The sequence below is a fragment of the Fomitiporia mediterranea genome (assembly GCF_000271605.1).
Source record: "Fomitiporia mediterranea MF3/22 unplaced genomic scaffold FOMMEscaffold_4, whole genome shotgun sequence".
Taxonomy (NCBI): domain Eukaryota; kingdom Fungi; phylum Basidiomycota; class Agaricomycetes; order Hymenochaetales; family Hymenochaetaceae; genus Fomitiporia; species Fomitiporia mediterranea.
In genome coordinates, this window is record NW_006760389.1 from 1758292 (window position 1) to 1775857 (window position 17566).

Below are 17566 nucleotides of genomic sequence, written 5' to 3' on the forward strand. Positions count from 1 at the left end.
CGAACGAGTACGTTAATTCAAAACGCGGCGTCCGAGAGAACCCCCGAAGACGCACTTAGAAGCCTGCCCATTACCCCTGTGTTCAAATCCCAGGCTAGCTGCTTATTTGAATCAAGCAAGGCAAGGCCTGTAACGCAACGTAATGTAACGTCTTGTCTGTAAATATCCGTTATGTTTATAGCCTCCCCTCTATCAATCATAGCCCTTTGATACACGGAACACGCATCGATGAGGGCTTTCACGTGCCCCATAAGAACCTGCAAGGGACTAATCGTGAGCTGTTATAGTACATGCCCTTGCAGTTTACAACAGGTGCGCTGCAAAGGCGGATCCCACGAGATTGGATCCCGATAATAGGGAAGCACGTAACGAAGCAAACTCATTGTGGATGCGGAGAAAAGGTGATCCCATTCGGCAACGGACTCTGCCTTCGGATTCCCAGATGACAAGAATAACGTAAACGCTATACCAAATGTAGACGGCCAGTTATGAGTGCTTTCAGAACACTAACACAGTTTCAGACTTTACGTCTGCCGTCAGTCTTTAGAGCGAGGCTGACCACCGAATCAATCCTGCTCTTCTGAATGTAAAACTGGCATTTCAGACACGAATAAACTTCAAAATGAAGACACGAGTGATAGTCACGCCTGTGACCTCGAATGGTAAAAATACTGGTGCGTTTGCTGCCTTCCACGTCCCGCTGTGGCTGCTGTGATGAGCCGATTCGACTTTCGCGTAATGAAACTTGCTGGGGCAATCCGGGCTTTGGGAATTAGAGTGAGATAATTGCGAAAACGTGCAATCCATGATGAACACAGTTCCGTAATAAAGATACAGAGAAACCAGGGCAATGTCGCTTCAAAGCTAAGCCGGCTCTCAAGCACAAACTACTAACTCAAGGCACCTGAGGGAGGCCGATGAAAGTGCGTACGGCGTTCCGCTTTGCGTTAGTGTCGCCGGTAATTGGAAGTCCGTATGCTTTCATCATGCCCTCATATCGTTCCCCTTTGTAAACACGACAAATAATCAAAAAGCAAGAACAATCAACGACAAGATGTTGGGCTCACTGGTAAGATGTTCAAACTCTCCACGTGTTGCTGGGAATTGCGCTGGGACCTTCCCTGACTTGTCAACGATCGGCTTAATTGCTCCTTTCGAGACAGTCACAATTGCGTTATGCAAACGTGCGGGCAGGCGCTGTTGGCTAGAATATAGTTAGGAAAGATGCTTATCAGGAAGCAATTTACTGCATACTCTAGCTTATACTCCGCAATATGATCCTCCAACTGCTTTTGGAATTTTTCGGGACCTTCTGTCACTGACCGAATTTCTTGTCTAAGCTCTTCAAGCTCTCTCTGTAGCCTCTCCTGTGTCTCTGCTATTTCCTCCATACGTGCATGGACTTGAGCGATTTGTACGTCAGGAAGAGGAGGTATAAGCGCTATTGCCTGACTCGCAGCGGCGATCTGGTCCGCCATGGCGTTGAACGACGCAGAGACACGATGCGTCCAGAACGGCTGGCCAATATTCGCGCGCGCCTGTGCATTTGCGAACACCGATGAAGATACTGAAGTGCTGGCTTCATGGGAATTGTCGGATTGAGAGCCTAGAGATGGTGGGGGAGACGACTGTCGTTCTATGTGCACGACCTGCGGTTTCTCGCTCGTCTCTTGAGCTGGCTGGCTCGACGGTTGACTAGTCGCCATGCTTTGAAATGCGATTCAAGTGCGTCTTCCTGCGGTTGGAAATGATAGATATAACGATGAAGTATACGAGGGAACGACATCTATAAGTTATCACAGCTTGTCTGCTCGCCGTACGGCAAGCCTACCGCTCATGGAGCCAAGCATGGGACAGATCCCTGATATATCCATGTCGTCTGAATGACTTTCTTCCGATTGGATCACGATATACAATCAACTGAAAATCGCCTGCCGAACTGAAACTGATGGCGCGCACCGTCATGGAAGTGTGGGATACGTTCTCATTGCCGTGAGTGCTGCGACCACAAGAAGGCTTTCCCTCTCTGGAATAACCCTTGAAGGTGCCTGAGACTCTCTAGAACAACGGCTATAACGCATCCACGACGTAAGAAAAATCTTAGATGCAAGCAGCTTGCAATGCTGGCATTGACCCGGTACAAGGAAGTGCAACAGACCGTCCGGCAGTCAGAGACACCCAATGCTAGTCTCCGCGCGGATAAATGAATGCTCTTTTGAGTAAAAAGTTCCCCATATACTCAACGGTCTAGCAGGATAGAAATGGGGAAGATGGAACGTCGGGCGGGAGTTGTAAAACTGGACGGGATGATCTCAAGAAATAATTACGTAATCGAAACTCAAAATAAGTAGAATTTGAATTTTGAAAAAAATATAATCCAAACACTTTTTCGTCTTCCCGGTACATTGATATTCTCTACTCCTCTGATAAAAGAGAGGATAAACAAGATCTGCTGGCACCTGAATCGACCAACACTGGTCCCGTCCATGACCGTCTATTCGCCAATTGACTTCTTGCTGAGTAGATGCGAATGGGAAGATAACAAATTGAGACCATGTACCCATGACTCGTCTGCACACCAGTTCTTCCACAGTTCCCAGCAGCTTAATGCTTAACCCACTTTACTAATATAGATACGTCAAAGCACTATAATATTTATCTCCTTGCCCTCGTACGACTCCGATAACCTGTCAGTCATGGCTACCTTGACCGCAACAGTTGCTCCGAACAAAATGAATTCGGCCACAGGACATTTCAGTCTGAACGCGCTGGAGCCTGTCAAAATAGGATCGTTGGTGTGCAAGCCTCTCCACCCTACGTTCGGTGCCGAGTATGTAGCGGTTCCCTGAATTTCCCTTGTATATTACACTAACTATCCCTTTTCTGCAGAGTCGAAGGCGTGGATTTCTCAAAGCCAGTTTCAGAGGAACAAATTAAGGATATCATTGCAGCTCAAAATCGGCAAGTATGCTGACAATATCTCGTGAGAGGATGCCTCATCCTGCCTCGTCAAGATTCGGAGTGACGATTTATCGAAATACCGACTTGACGGACGAGACACACATCGCGTTTAGTCACCGGCTCGGCGAGCTCGAGAAAGTTCCCCAGATCCGCAACTTAAGCATACCTGATCGCTTCAGTTACCCGGAGCTGTTTGATATTGGTAATACTAATGCCGACGGATCGATATTCAAGAAAGATGACCGGCGCTGGTGGTTCAACAAAGGTTGGTTGTATTCAACTTGTCCCGCATATGAGCAATAAGCTCATTTATCTGATATAGGGAATGCGTTATGGCACACGGACTCATCCTTCAACCAGCACCGAGCGAAATATTCACTACTTCTTGCTCACGTTATTCCCAAGAACGGCGGTGATACCGCTTATGCCGATGTACGTGCAGCGTACCGCGACCTTCCCGAGGACCAAAAGGCGAAGCTCCGCGGACTGGTATGCAAACACGAGTGGGATTCCGTCAATTGATCTATTGTCTCAACTTGTTCTAATCACCGGGACTTTGCGGCTTTCCGTAGTCTCTGGCATTCTCGGCAGCTGGCTGCACCAGAAGAATTCAAGAGCATCACTGAGGACGAGAAAAGCTCCAAAAAACCATCTTACCACAAACTTGTCCAGGTTGCACCTGACGGAGAAGAGGTATGGTTATAAGCGGTACCTCTGCACACACCTCATTTATCCGAGAATTTAGACGCTCTACATCGCTTCTCACATTTCGGAGGTCGTCGGAATGCCGAAGGAAGAAGGCTCCAAGCTTATACGAGAGCTCATCGAGCACTGTACTCAACCGCAATATACGTTGATTGTTAAGTGGCACCAACCCGGTGACCTTGTGAGTGGAACAATAGTATGCTTCCTTTGGTGAGATAATAATCAATTCATTCGTTTAGGTTTTCTGGGGTACGGATTAGCATATATAAATAAGTACTCCCTCACCACTGATATCCTCCTCCTTTAGACGATCGTTGTACCATGCACCGTGCCACATCATTCAGTGACCAGTCGGAAGTTCGTGACATGCGTCGAACGACTGTCTATGATGATGGTCCGTATCAAAATGGAGTCCCCGAAGCTGCATATGTGGAAGCATAATCTCAAGAACTGGATACAGATTGTAAACGAAGTTTTCATGTCTGAGCCTTATGCACTTGTATTTTAAAGATTGCTTGTCTGTCGTTTTAAGTCATGTATCAAATATAGATAGTATAATATAGGCACAAAGCGTGCCAGTGTGCGTAAACGTCTCAACGCCTTAATAGCGTAATATAGCAAGGAGCAGAGCATTGGTTAGATGTGTCAAATACTTGGTTGGAGCAACTTACATGCTCGATTACGAGCAAAGCGGTGGACAGCAAGAGCCCCACTTTTATAGTCATGGCAGGACTAGTAAACACGTACATTTCATCTTCATTCACAGGTTGCTCAGAAAATAGCCTGGAGTTGTGTATTATCATTAAGGTAACTCTCGAGTCAAAACGGGAGGGTCCCATTGATTGCTGTGCGGAAACGAAGAGCCTCTATGAGACCTTCTCGATATCCACGATTAATTCGGAATTGGATGTTTTCTCGTCGTTCGATTCTATGGCAGCCGGACGGAGCTTGACCGCTGGATAAAGTCAATCATCTTAGTCATCTCGTTAATTTCACGCTGAAGGAACTTATCGCTAACAGGAGAATTTCCGTGCCGGTATACGCATATTGAACAGCCTGAGAGTTCTCAATAAAATTACGGTTGCTAAAATACACTGGAAAACGTACTCATCGAGTTCCTCGAGACTTCTACCCCTTGTCTCGGGCAGGAAGAAGTCTAGAAAGCGGGTTATTAGCCTAGTTAAATAGAAACGAACGGAAACTCACATATGAAAACGAATGTAACCAGGTTCGATGGCATCCAAATCCAAGCGACTATAAAACACGCAATCGACTTATACACGCACGTTCGGGAGCTGAAATGAAACGTCGCACCTTTGGCGCCCCAATTGAGGCCTGTCGTATTTATGAAGTATGGCGTAGTAAAGACAGTGAGCCAAGCGAAGAAGAATCCAATCGCCATAGACACTCCAAATGCATGACTGCGCAAGCGATTCGCAGTCATCTCACCAGCGGTCACCCAACTAAGCGGACCAATCGTTGCTCCGTAGGCTCCACTAAAGATACAGAGCATAGCTACGAGCGCTTTCCCGTCAGCCAGTGTTGTATGAGTCCTCGTAATTGAATAGATTAGCGCAACAGCAAGCATGGACACTGTTTCCATTCCGAACCCAGACAAAAGCAAGGTGCGACGGCCAAATCTGCGGGCTAGAGGTAGTGCGCAAAGGGAGGTGAAGAGGTTAACAGATTGCAAAATTACAGTGTCGATGAATGGATCGCTCGCCCCAGCGACTTGGAAAAAGAATGTCCCATCTACGGAAACGATAAACATACGTCTCATGCAAAATATTGAAGACTCACAGCCGACCAAGAAATTAAGTCCTGATGCAGCATGGAAGGTTGAACAAGCAATGCATAGAAGCGTACGTCGCAGGTCAGTTCCTTTCCAAATATCGGTCCACGCGACGTCGGTTTCCATTTCTTTCTCAACAGCAATGGCGTCCTCAATAATACGTATCTCCTCTTCGATTTCTTCTCGTGCTGTTCCTTTCGGCCGCAATCGGACCAGCGAGCGATCAGCATCCTGCCTCTTCTCGTTCACAAGGAGCCAGCGAGGAGATTCTGGTACGAGCCAGACGACGAAAAATAACCAAACAGGGACAGCGTAAAGGATGCATAGTTGAGCTTGGTATGATATCTTTGCAAGATTCTCCGAAAATGCGTTTGAAATGACTGCGCCGATAAAACTGCCCAGGTTTACGAAAGGCTGGAATATGGATACCATCAACCCACGCTAGTCCAGAAGTCAGTGTCGTCATCAAGATGCAAAGAGTGATGAAGTCAAACCTACAAGGTGAGGTGGCGCAATCTCACTTATGTACAGAACAGTTGCATTGACGTATAAACCATTGGACAGCCCTTCGCAACGAATTACATGAGACACGGATTATTGCGCCGCGAATGTGGAACCACTCACCGAGAAGTAGCCGACCAATATAGACAGGCCACTGGGAGGTGACAAGTATTTGGATGGTAATACCGGCACAACCGAGAACAGATGCAACTGCGAAACTCATGCGACGGCCATAGCGAGCAGACAACGGACCGTTGGCAACCGATGAAATGATAAGACCGACTTGAAGGAGACTTGTAATCAGCTGCTGGAATGTTTTCTAGGACGGTGTGAATGTAAAATATAGAATCTATTTTACAAGATTTGAATCACCTCGATTGTGAACTGACCAGAACTTGTCCGAACGCCATATACACGCAAGAAGCCTTGCATGGCTTGAAAGCCATTGACTATCTAACGGATCATTAAGGGATGGAGTACAATCTCCCATGTATTTCGGTAAAACATACCCCAGTATCGAAGCCATATTGGAAGTTAGATACCGCGACCATGAGGCAGAATATGAGGCACTTGACAAATATCAACATCAGTGACGAAGTAGCTTGTTCACTAAAGACATTACCTTGACATTGTCCCTCAACGGAGTCTTCCGAATCTTTGAGGACTCAGTGATCGGGGTAGCAGCGAATGTCATGTTGGCTCATCCACAGACGCACTGGCCAGTCCCATCTGAATAAATAGTTAGTCCATCCACTCGAAACTCCAACGTCTTTGGATGGTCAGCAGACCCTTTGAATTCCCGGAGTCTAAAAATTGACCATGGGTGCGTCCTTTCGCCAATCAAAATCGTTGTGTGCTAATCATGCAACAAGGTGTCGTAAGCATGACAATCAATAATACATCTAGTATGTAGTCCCGAATGTCCGTCTGGTGGATATGCACGGAAACCGTGCGAAGCATCAGGCAAATCTTCAATGGCAGAGCTTGAAAATTGTAACGACACTCACTTCACAAAAGTTATTGTTATTCACCAGATTATCCAGGGACGTCAGGCAGATTGAAGTAAAGATCGGTTATGACGCGTTGCGGGACAAAGTCATGGTAATAGGACCGATGAGCACGACGATGAGTACACACGGGAAGAAAGGACGTTCGCGTAAACAGATCAACCTCAAGAACTTCTCACAATACTAGTGCTGTACAAACCTCGCCATTTCACGAAATAAAAAGACTGGCTGCCACATACTTTAGCTTGATAAAAAGACACTCAAGTGACTCTAAAAATAAAACATCTGTCAAAAATGCTTCAGTTCAGTGACCGTCTTTTCTTAAACCCAGAATGACACACCTTCATCTTCCTCGGGAGCTGTTTAGCTATTGCCACTATGTGTAGGTTCAGAGACTAGCTCGAATGACTTCCAGGCGCATGAATGATAGCTATCCATGTTGCCTGAATTCTTCTAGTTTATACTTGACTAATTTGATTGTTGGCCAATTAAAGAATCAAGATCTTATCAATAGCGTGAGAAAACCCAAACACGTCAGCACAGAGCACACAGATCGATTTTCTTTCTTCCGTCCAACTTCAACTGTCCTCAGCCCAATGTCATTCATTGCGTGTCTTTGCTTCCCTCGATGCGACTTGCTTTCTGTCATATCAGGTTACAAAATATCTCTAGCGATATCTCCCTCATGTCTTCTGCTATCCTTACCTCTGCGATACGTCAAAGTCTGACTGCAGCGTGCACCCTGATAATTCACTCAATGATCTACACGTCTCCACAGACGTTGAGTTACTAATGGCAGGGAAGAACAAATTTCTTGTGCGCCCTCTCGCACGCGGTACTTGTTCGGTTGTGTTTGTATATCTATAGGCGTGACCTTACGAGGTACCGTACAATTTTTACCCTTTTTGCTTTCTTTTTCTTTTTCTTTCTTTTTTTCGGTGATGGACCTTTGCAGGGACTCCCGATTGTATTCGTACCGGTGTCATCGGACACTTGAATTTTGGATACATTCGTGTATTATTACATCGTTATTTGATACAGGTCTTGTGATTTCAATAGGATGACGATTTAACGCAACGACTTTACGCTGATGACGTTCTCCACATCCCGACACGTCAAACTTATCCGGGCACCTCTTTTCAACCTTCCACCATTCCTCACAACCTCCCGCACCTTAGGGTCCTTTACTATGTCCCAATTCGCAACTCGCACACTACCTTCCAATTCATCACTACTGCAATTCGGTTGCCCCAGGTCAGGAGACACAGAAGTGGTCCGTGCAGGAAGAAACACGTCTTCTGAGAGTGGGTCGATTCCATGCAAGTGGTCTGTGTAAAGATCGCGAGTCGTGATTACGAGGCTACGCGGTTCGAGAAAGAGACTGAGAACTGGATTTGACATGTCGATAACACGTCCTCGGCTTTCCCTGGTCTCCTGCTTGATCAAAACTTCTTCCAAGCCGTCATTCAATGCCGTTCGTGAATGGGATAGAGTGTCGACAGACGGCTCAGTATGTTTATCGTCGGTGTTCTGAACTCCATCCTCTTGCACGGCACCCGAAGCAGACGTGGTGAATGACGCATCCTGTTTATATCGATAGTAGTGGAAGACTGTATGGGAGCCAAGCGATATTGTAGCGACGACGGGGTGGTACGAAGGTCCGTCTTCATGTGGCTACAGACTATTCAGATGACAAACGTACCGACATCGGTGTCTCTGTGACATCTTACCATTATACCCTGCAACGGAAGATACTGCACGGAGAGAGAAACGTCAGCTCATCAAAGCTTCTTTCAATTCCCCAAGGAGGCTTTATCACTCACCTCATTGACAATGATATGGTTCGGTGCGCCATGCCTTGAATTTGAGAATACGCCTGTAGATCTTAATCTCCCAATAATATCTGGGCTTCAGAAAGTGTCCCGATTGTTGGATAGAATAAAGTAATATATAATGAGCTACTGTTCTGTAGTCAATGCGAGGTGCAAGCAAGTGACATACTATTCAGTCAAAAATGGAGGTAATGCTTGAGCCAGAAGTTTATTCGAGGGTGTCAAGTCTCCCCCTTCAGAACGGCTTGATCAATCTAACGGTGCATGTTCGTCAGCGAACGAGCTTACCCCATACTTGCAGCCTTCATCGCAATTGCAAGCCAGACATGTGTCCGCGGTCAGGACTGCAAAGCCAACTAGAGTGAAGGAAACATGTACCTTCTGTTCTCCAAGCACTTCCACTTTGGTTTTGGAGCATTATAAATCTACCTGAATATTAAGATGACTGCAATATAGCCCAAATTTTTGGACGCTTGCCTGTCGCAAGAGGTAAGCCTCTTCCTGTTCGGAGATGAAGTCTGGAATGTAATGTGCTTTGGGGATCCCGGCACTATTAACAGCGAATAATGAAAGGTCAAAGTCAGTCATGTCCGATACTACTCCCTTCTTCTAAAATTCGGAAAGAGAGAGATTTCTGAAAGCCGCCAACAGACGAAACGACATAAACGACCGTTAAAGAAATAAGAAGTTAAACATGTTGACAAAATACAGTGTAATCGTGGGAAACGTTACTGTAAGTGACGCGTCGTATTCGTCAGCAAGACAATACTGATCTCGCGTGCCTGGCGGTTAATAGTAAGGCGGTCTGCCCTTTGACCATTCTGGCGCTTCATGCTCCCTTGTTTCCCTTCTCATACTTAATTCCACTTATATCGCTTCTCTTTCTTGCTTTCGCCATTATACGTCTGTGCTTTCCATTCAAGATTGCGTTTGGAAATCGAGGAAGGAGTGGTAATAGGGGAGACGAAATGGTGAGTTATGCGGCGTAGTCCAGAGGTGGGGGTGGCAAGCATACCGCTTTTCGTCTGGGAAAGTTTCGAGGGTTTATTGGAATTTGCTGATGGACTCCTCTTGTTTGATGCGCATATAGTCGAAGTCATCCAAGTCAAGGACATCAGGAGATCGGCTCTTCCATTCGACGAATGTTACGCAGTTCTGCAGTATCACTAACATCTCGTAAGCTTATGTCCACGCATTTTGCATGCCACAACTTTATATCTGACAATCTGTGGACGATTCATCGTTTGGCAATGTTATGTCCTTGACACACCCTGTGGCGGTCTGCTACTTGCACAATATTCTATTATTCTATTTATATACCCAACAATTTATACTGGTCATCCGTGCTCTGTCACATCTATCCAGCGAGAAAGAGGCACGAAAGTACTTAGAGAAATATAGGAGCCTCGAGGGCGCAATCAACGCGTACTACAACGATCCCAACGAATTCGGTGGCGGCTCTTCGAAACGCGCGGAAGCAGAACGAACAACGCGACTTAATTCACTCTTTGACAAATATAAAGGCCCGACTTCACCGCTATTCATCCTGGTTCATTTCATCTGACTTGCATCTGTAGATCCGGAAGGAGACGACATCTTGATTGACGGTACGATTAAATGGTGTGAGGACTTGGCAGTAAATCCGGAAGATGTCGTGTTACTGGCGATTGCATATGAACTCAAAGCCCCATCAATGGGAAGATGGACCCGATCAGGATGGCTAGACGGATGGCGTTCCCTTGGGTGCGGATCAATCTGAATGTTCTGATATCCGCTTATCTGAATGGGACAAAACTTTGCGCGTACAGTCAAGACACAATTGGAGGGATGCAAACGTCTTTAGCGGCCCTATCGCAGAAACTCGCTTCAGATTCCCGATATTTCCAGCAGGTGTACAAATACACATTCGATTTCGCGCGTTCTGAGGGGCAACGGAGTCTCGGTAAGTTATCGTTTCCAACTTGGATCCTACTCATCTCTCGTCCATACTCTCTTGCGAACAGCAATTGAGGATGCACAAGGTTTCTGGAGCTTGCTAATTCCTCATGGGCTATCTGGTGGTGCCTTGAGACATGTTGCAGCTGAAGATGAGGAGGATGAAGTAATGGCTACTGATGAGGAGGGCTGGCGGCCTGAATACACAGAGTGGTGGTTTGAGTTCCTCCAAGAAAAGGCAGTGAAAGGCATTAGCAAGGATACGTGGTCGATGGTAGGTGCCAAAATCGACCACATCCTGTTATATGGTTTTTCAACTGATATGAACTACTTCACAAAACAGTTCCTTGATTTTATACAGGCTATTGATTCGAAATTTGAGAAGTACGACGAAACAGGTTATTATTCAAATATTCTTTGCTTCTTTGCAGAAGTCGTGCTGATTCCTTTTACTCTTCATCTGCCCTCTAGCTGCTTGGCCTTCGACGATTGATGACTTTGTTGGATGGGCGCGCGAAAAACGCGCAGCCACTGCCATTGAGTAGACTCTTGGAATAACTATATCGTGAACTGTATGATTATACAGTAGACATGAGGCGGAATATACGGGTGGGGGGATTTCACATGTAAGAGTTATCACACGATAAAATTAATATCCACATACAACCGACGAGTAAACAAGTGATAATCAACAAACGACTTCCGTGGAACGAATTTTAACCTTTGTCCGTGAGACTCAACGAAACACATCCACCAACGCATTAACCACCGAGATACATTGCGTGATCTGTGGGCCAATTGGAGTACATCCGACGAACTATGTAATAGCACGATTGCCACAATGGCCTCAGGAGCAATGCAAGTAGTTCGAGTAGCTGTATACAGGTTAGTGACTTAGTAAAGATGATGGTAACGTGTTTATGAGTGAAATCGGCAAAGCTGTCTTCTTGCACGATCAAAGTAGCACCTTTCTGTTCATCTACAGAGTAACCCCGTGCTAGTCTAATATAGAATATTTGTATTTGGTTACTAACATGCTTCAAAGGTGGCACGCCAGGGTGCGTTTTGCTCTCTTCGCAATGCACGCGACATCATTGCAAATTGGTCGCTCGCATTTGCCATGTATATCTTATCGCACCAAGGTGCATGGGACCGGTTTAACGACGACTCCCCAACAGACTCTGCTGCTTAACAAGGAAAGATGTTCTCCTTAAAGAACGTGTGCATACCCGAGTTTGAGGGTCTCGAGCTGCAGGGCCTGAACGGGGTACCTCCACCCAGTTCTAGATTAAAGCAGAAAATATCCTGGCTTAAACCAACCGAATGCATTGGACTGTCTTCAGCTTCAATATATGTCCGTAGGCAGTTTGATCCATCTCCGTTCCTCACTGAACACCATGCGGCTTTTTCCTTCTCAATGATTTTTAGTAAGCAATATGGTTGCTGATGCTTTGAATTCCGTTCATAGACGGTGAAACAGTCAGATATCATGAAAGTTTCAGGACGAGAGGTATACGTAGCAAAGGTACAGTATGTACAAGAGAGGGATAAGATGGACGAAAAGGACTTGGACCTAATTGAGCGCTATAAGAGCGAAGTTCGCTTCATGAGAGAACTTAATCATCCGAATGTGGTGTGTCTGATTCTCATCACTATCTAGTACTTTTGTTCATAAGTATTCTCACACCCGGAAGCTCAAAGCATATGGTTATTACTTAAGTGATAAGAATGTAGTGGCCATACTCGAGTATGCTGAACAAGGGGAGCTCTGTGAACACTATAAACTTCATGACGAGGGCACACTTAATGTACAAGTCGCAAAAGACTACATCAAGTGCGCTTATAGCCTTTGTCTACGGTATCGACTTCTGTCTGATTGTATTGATTAGGCAGCTATTAAGTGGACTATCGCACATTCACTCGAAGAGAATTTGGCATGGTGATCTAAAGTAAGCATTCGTCCATTACTTGGATGTATTGTTCTGAAGGACCGATACTTCTTTTAGCTATTCGAACATGCTATTGAGCAAGACGGGAGATCTAAAGATAAGTGACTTTGGAATGTGAGTTTAAGTTTAACTATAAAGTCACTAGAAATGCAATGGTTTTCCCAGCTCGGTCAAAGTCGACGAAGTCAAGCCCGGAGGAAAGTGGGAAAAGAAAATAAGAGGAAAACTAGGATACATAGCTCCAGAACAGTTTAAGGGAATAAAGGGCATGGTCAACGACATTTGGTCTGCAGGGTAGGATTTCCGTGCCGCTCTTTTTACGAATTATGTTAAATCAGTGGCGTTTACTAGTGCTGTTCTTTTCAAATTTTTAACTGGAAAGAATATCTACTACTACATCGCGAAAGACCTAAGAATAGAGTACCACCAATATCAAGACTATTATTGGGAGGCTGTTGGAAGTAGAATAACGAATGACATAGTTGAGGAAATGCTAAAGCAATATCTACCACAAGACGTATCTTCCAGAGGTGAGTAGTTTCTCTACAGTTTCGAGTAGGGAGAATATGCGACTGAGGTATGGTATCGCGCAGGAAGAGATTTCATTCGAAGACTCCTAGAGGTCGATCCAAATAAGAGAATGTCTATCAAGGAGGCGCTAGAGCATGAGGTGAGTTTCAATGCAGCTGAAACAGCTTTTGTGATGTTGTACTTACATCCTCCACTTCTGATTATAGTGGCTGACCCAGGTAAACGTGCACGGGAAGCGGAGACAGAACACGCTACAAGCCTCTGAATCTAGAGGATCGGAACAACATAGCGGATCGGAACAACGTGGAGGGTCGGCACATCAGAGTCAAAGACATGGTGACAAGAAAAAGAAAAGAGGCTAGCCAGAATATCAGAGTAGTTACTAGGAAATACTGCCTGTAATAGGTGACATTGAAAACGTAATAAAATAGAATCTTTGAACTCCACAGGATACTTTTTCTTGACATCCTACTGAGTTGGAAGAGCCTGGTGTTGTGATGTTATTCCTGTTCAATTCAAATACGTACATTCGGAAAAGAGGTCATGGCTACTCTCTTCACTGTCTTTGCCTTGCACCTACCATATCCTCCGCACGGCACGAGAAGGCTATTAGTCCAAACAGAATGAGAGAACAATTCTCCTAATCTATCCAACTGTTCTCGTGATTCTTCTCCCAGCGGATAAGTCTCTGCATCAGGTCTCCCCATTCGTTCTCCGTCCGTATTCCATCTAACCATTGCTCTATAGCAAGAGAGCCACGGTCTTCAACCCGTTTCCAGGCTCTCCATAGCGTCTGGAATTCCTCGAACCTCAGCCGTCTCCACTGCTCAACATAAGGCCTCCCGTCATCCGGAACAGCACCTCGATCCTTTAAGAAGTTGAGAAGACCTTCCTCATACACATATGACGCATTTCCAAAACCGTCCACATCCTCCAGCCGATGACCGACGCGATATGGATCATACCCGCGTTCATAATAATGTGCCTCTCTTTTACGCAGTGAGTTGAGCATTTCGTGTCGAGATGGAAGAATCCCAGGGTTTGCAATAGCATGTGCGACAAGCATTGCTTGTGCAAAGTCCGTAGGACAGTTAGCTACAAGCGCGTTGAGACCAACGAACGACAGTGCCGTTGGAGGATAGGATGATGCAAGCGAGAATATATGTTCGTGTAAAGGATATATGTACCGCAAGTTCGTCGTAATATGTGTTGGATGGGGATAAGATTCGTTTGCGCTTGGGGAAATGAGGAGAGCGTCTCCAGCTGTGAGAAACGGGGCGCGAAGTTCGTAACCCGTCCCCAGTACGACTGCATCAACATCATTGGCAACCGTACCATCCATGAACACAACGCCATCCGCTGTAAAATGCGAAATCCCAGGCTTAAGAATATATCGTTCATTGAGGCGATTGGGTGGATTTCCGCTTCTCAATGAGAGGAATATCTGAAGATATGTGAATATTTGACTAAATCAAATCTGCAACCTAAAGCAATTCATATAATTCTAAGTTCTTACCTTATGACAATGAGAAGCTGTATACAGAACGACATCCCTTGCACTTGCTCCGCCTCCAACGACAAGTACATTTCTGCCTGCGTATTTCGTTCCGTTCCTCCAATACATTGAGTGCAAGATCTCCCTACTCTTGTTTGCAGTCAGCCAGTCATCCTGACCTGGCCACGTCGGAATACGAGGATAATGATAATGCCCATTAGCTGCGATAAGATGGTCAAATAATCCATGTTGCTCCAGATCTGCGTTTTGGTGTCTTGATGTAATGTTCCACTTTCCCGTAGTCGAGTTCCCTATCCATTCGGTTCGGACAACACTCGTGTTGAAACGTATATATTGTATAAGCCCATAGTGTTTTGCGAAATCATAATGGTATTGGGAGACGTATTCATGAGTAGGGAAGACGGGAGTCATTGGCGGAAATGGAAAATGTGGATAGGTCATAGTTGGATGTGGAGTGTTCGTCCTGAGGGATGGATAGAGTGGCGTTTCGGGCAACTTTGGTGGATGCGGGTCATTCAAATCAGGGAGCCTGCACAATAATTGGTTTTAAGGAAGGACAAATCGCGTGATACATACCATATGCCACTGACATTCCGGCGTTCTTCAAATAGCACAATTTCCCAGTTCTGGCGTACCTCCTGTGGTAACTCGAGTAGAGCTTTCAAAGCAGCCAGACCTGCACTCCCCGCACCGACAATGGCTATAGACTTATCACGGTTGGTAAGGGTTAGAGTATCCTCTCCAACACCAAACACTTTCTGCTCAAAAGCAGCGACAAAAGTAGTTGCCGACGAAAGAGCAAACAGAGCCAGGAACAACAGTCGACATCGGCGATGCACTTCGCTTAAGGAGGCCATGAACGCGTCAGAGAAAGGTTAGCCATGACTGAAAGTAGTGAGGTGCAGCATTGTCAGCCTCCACTCAGGTCATCCTAACGGTTCATGGCGTGATCGGGACCTGTGTTGCCTGGCATCGTTCCGTGAAGTCCGCGTTGGGCCCGTAATTTGACGTAGAGTAAGATGACAGGCATTTTTCGGGACAGCAAGCTTATACAGCCATGTTGTAGCCTCGAATAATTATTATGCTCAATAGATTTCAGAGGTGAAAAGCAGAGTTGACGCGTCTTGGTCGGGAAGTGACGTGCTTCGGAACAGTACAATAAGATTTGCTGACTCAGCGGCATCAACTCATTTCGACTTGCAAACTTGCAAAGACCCACACTCTGAGCTAGAAAAAAGGCCATTCCCGTCGCTCATACTGTACTCATAAGAAACAAACTCAGGTCAGGTCTAAGCAGGTCTGTGACAGTAAAAGAATTGCGTTAGGTGTATACGATTACTGTCATTTAATGATACTACGAATGCAGCAGGCGTTTGCTTCACGCGCTGGAACGCGTCGCATTCACGTGACACGCGTCAGTGGTTAGTGTGGCACATATTTTTTCGAGTCGAAGGCTTTGATTCCTTTATTCCACTTTTCGTGTTTCTCAGCGTCATATAGTCCTCAACGACCTAGAAGATGGCGCCCAAAGCGGGCGGAGTAAAGAAACTGGAAGGACCCACCGGAAGAAATGCCCGCAGAGCAAGTGCAAAGAAGACGAACTCTACGACAATGGAGGACGTCGAGCCAGCAATTCATCCATCACAGTCTAGCAGTGATGACGGGTATACTATTTCTTCAGTCTATCCACGCTGCTCAGCATTTGAAATATCTACGACAGACTTATGGCAACAATAGCTCAGCAAATGCAAGGTTAAAGCGCTTGTTGCCACACAATACCGCTGTGCTAATGCACTCATCCTCAGCGTCTATGGAGAAAAAGAAGAAAGAAAGAGAAGCCAAATTGCTTCAGATGGCCCAGACTGAGCTTAGTAAAGTCGTACGTGCGGGAAGTAGTACACTTCAGAAAAACGCTGAGGTATTATGTGCTAGTTTGCAGAGAAGGCACACGACTTTGCGGACGGCGTAAAAGATATGTGCGTTGCTCTCTGTGCCAGCTTCGCTAGTATACATGACTTTACTCGATCTGACTGCGCAATTGTGCCTCAGAGAAAAGATCTATACCAATTTTAAAGACACTTACGCTACCAACGAGGACCATATACGAAGACTTTGGGAAGCAATCTTGAATGAACAGGCGAAATTTCAGGCTTGCTGTTTATCTTTGTGATGCGTTCTGCCATCTAATCATTACTTGTTGCAGAGTTTCATAGAGGAAAAGCAGGAATTGACTTCGGAGCGCGAAAGGCATCGTGAAACGGAACACATTCAAGCTCTAGCGCATTGTCGAAAGGCGTGTGAAGGTAATAATGTTCCAATATCTGATACAAAGATCGTTCACAACCGTTTTAAGAGTCTCAGCGTCTCGTACAATCCCTCGGTTCAAGCTAGTGGCCCACTTCGTCTTATTCTGACGACAACCACGAAAGGAGAACTGCCTTCCAAGTCGTTGATATTTTCTCGCTCTATATCTGCCGTTCTTGTTGACTGTAGCTTTGTCTTTCTTCTTTTAATCTTCATTGCTTGCCGATCAAGATGCGGCCTCAATCTACTTAAGTCAGCTATATCTGAACGCTATGATACCCTTTGCTCAGCTCATGCCGCTGGAGACTCTGATTCCGAGATTCGCTGTGTATAGCTCGCGTAAATCTTTTTACATTGGGTCGTCCGGTCCACTGGTGGTCAGAGGCCTATTCAACCACTCGAATTCATTATTATCGAATCCTTTCATGCTACTTGCGATTAGAGAACGCCACAGCGTCTAGAGCACGGCAACTAGTATATCATCAACATCACTCTCGGCGAAATTTTTAAGCGTCAATACTATACCCAAGGTT

The 17566-nt window shown here is 45.7% G+C and overlaps 7 protein-coding genes across 7 annotated transcripts; 3 read left to right on the top strand and 4 right to left on the bottom strand.

The window, feature by feature from the left end:
• Nucleotides 1–253: 253 nt before the first annotated feature.
• FOMMEDRAFT_166628 (uncharacterized protein) lies at nucleotides 254–2213 on the bottom strand. Its single transcript, XM_007264590.1, has 3 exons — nucleotides 1255–2213; nucleotides 1068–1204; nucleotides 254–1005 (listed from the first exon to the last, which is right to left on the bottom strand). The coding sequence occupies exons 1-3, from the start codon at nucleotides 1704–1706 to the stop codon at nucleotides 896–898; spliced, it is 699 nt and encodes a 232-aa protein (XP_007264652.1). The 5' UTR covers nucleotides 1707–2213; the 3' UTR covers nucleotides 254–895.
• A 483-nt stretch (nucleotides 2214–2696) lies between these two features.
• Nucleotides 2697–4107, top strand: FOMMEDRAFT_154006 (alpha-ketoglutarate-dependent 2,4-dichlorophenoxyacetate dioxygenase; the record flags this gene model as incomplete). Its single annotated transcript, XM_007264591.1, has 8 exons — nucleotides 2697–2830; nucleotides 2890–2965; nucleotides 2989–3226; nucleotides 3284–3464; nucleotides 3534–3654; nucleotides 3707–3847; nucleotides 3906–3915; nucleotides 3974–4107. 8 exons carry the CDS (start codon nucleotides 2697–2699, stop codon nucleotides 4105–4107), a joined length of 1035 nt encoding a protein of 344 aa, XP_007264653.1.
• Nucleotides 4108–4532: 425 nt separating this feature from the next.
• On the bottom strand, nucleotides 4533–6653 carry FOMMEDRAFT_166629 (general substrate transporter; the record flags this gene model as incomplete). Its single annotated transcript, XM_007264592.1, has 11 exons — nucleotides 4533–4621; nucleotides 4685–4722; nucleotides 4774–4822; nucleotides 4873–4920; nucleotides 4981–5418; nucleotides 5467–5899; nucleotides 5957–6024; nucleotides 6083–6278; nucleotides 6332–6412; nucleotides 6469–6528; nucleotides 6582–6653. The coding sequence occupies 11 exons, from the start codon at nucleotides 6651–6653 to the stop codon at nucleotides 4533–4535; spliced, it is 1572 nt and encodes a 523-aa protein (XP_007264654.1).
• A 1249-nt stretch (nucleotides 6654–7902) lies between these two features.
• Nucleotides 7903–9432, bottom strand: FOMMEDRAFT_18598 (uncharacterized protein). The gene is made up of 7 exons (XM_007264593.1): nucleotides 9276–9432; nucleotides 9177–9223; nucleotides 9087–9100; nucleotides 8968–9031; nucleotides 8790–8874; nucleotides 8697–8720; nucleotides 7903–8640 (listed from the first exon to the last, which is right to left on the bottom strand). Exons 1-7 carry the CDS (start codon nucleotides 9384–9386, stop codon nucleotides 8035–8037), a joined length of 951 nt encoding a protein of 316 aa, XP_007264655.1. The 5' UTR covers nucleotides 9387–9432; the 3' UTR covers nucleotides 7903–8034.
• Nucleotides 9433–9776: 344 nt separating this feature from the next.
• Nucleotides 9777–11278, top strand: FOMMEDRAFT_154009 (DUF298-domain-containing protein; the record flags this gene model as incomplete). Its single annotated transcript, XM_007264594.1, has 7 exons — nucleotides 9777–9958; nucleotides 10200–10347; nucleotides 10426–10541; nucleotides 10607–10740; nucleotides 10802–11007; nucleotides 11077–11131; nucleotides 11205–11278. 7 exons carry the CDS (start codon nucleotides 9777–9779, stop codon nucleotides 11276–11278), a joined length of 915 nt encoding a protein of 304 aa, XP_007264656.1.
• Nucleotides 11279–13136: 1858 nt separating this feature from the next.
• On the bottom strand, nucleotides 13137–15841 carry FOMMEDRAFT_166632 (FAD/NAD-binding domain-containing protein). The gene is made up of 4 exons (XM_007264595.1): nucleotides 15306–15841; nucleotides 14730–15258; nucleotides 13399–14657; nucleotides 13137–13340 (listed from the first exon to the last, which is right to left on the bottom strand). The coding sequence occupies exons 1-3, from the start codon at nucleotides 15584–15586 to the stop codon at nucleotides 13854–13856; spliced, it is 1614 nt and encodes a 537-aa protein (XP_007264657.1). The 5' UTR covers nucleotides 15587–15841; the 3' UTR covers nucleotides 13137–13340; nucleotides 13399–13853.
• A 406-nt stretch (nucleotides 15842–16247) lies between these two features.
• Nucleotides 16248–17263, top strand: FOMMEDRAFT_166633 (uncharacterized protein; the record flags this gene model as incomplete). The annotated part of the gene is made up of 7 exons (XM_007264596.1): nucleotides 16248–16393; nucleotides 16450–16481; nucleotides 16535–16608; nucleotides 16662–16705; nucleotides 16779–16878; nucleotides 16933–17032; nucleotides 17083–17263. 7 exons carry the CDS (start codon nucleotides 16248–16250, stop codon nucleotides 17118–17120), a joined length of 534 nt encoding a protein of 177 aa, XP_007264658.1. The 3' UTR covers nucleotides 17121–17263.
• Nucleotides 17264–17566: the final 303 nt, after the last annotated feature.

Bases quoted from the DNA above. Each gene is read 5' to 3' on its own strand.
- FOMMEDRAFT_166628 (XM_007264590.1), bottom strand. From the start codon at position 1,706: ATGGCGACTAGTCAACCGTCGAGCCAGCCAGCTCAAGAGACGAGCGAG. The intron at 1,205-1,254 runs GTATGCAGTAAA...ACTATATTCTAG, and splicing joins ATTGCGGAGTATAAGCTAGA to CCAACAGCGCCTGCCCGCAC. The intron at 1,006-1,067 runs GTGAGCCCAACA...GTGTTTACAAAG, and splicing joins AGAGTTTGAACATCTTACCA to GGGAACGATATGAGGGCATG.
- FOMMEDRAFT_18598 (XM_007264593.1), bottom strand. From the start codon at position 9,386: ATGACTGACTTTGACCTTTCATTATTCGCTGTTAATAGTGCCGGGATC. The intron at 9,224-9,275 runs GCAAGCGTCCAA...ATATTCAGGTAG, and splicing joins AGGCTTACCTCTTGCGACAG to ATTTATAATGCTCCAAAACC. The intron at 8,641-8,696 runs GTAAGATGTCAC...AATAGTCTGTAG, and splicing joins TTCCGTTGCAGGGTATAATG to CCACATGAAGACGGACCTTC.
- FOMMEDRAFT_166632 (XM_007264595.1), bottom strand. From the start codon at position 15,586: ATGGCCTCCTTAAGCGAAGTGCATCGCCGATGTCGACTGTTGTTCCTG. The intron at 15,259-15,305 runs GTATGTATCACG...ATTATTGTGCAG, and splicing joins CGGAATGTCAGTGGCATATG to GCTCCCTGATTTGAATGACC. The intron at 14,658-14,729 runs GTAAGAACTTAG...ACATATCTTCAG, and splicing joins CAGCTTCTCATTGTCATAAG to ATATTCCTCTCATTGAGAAG.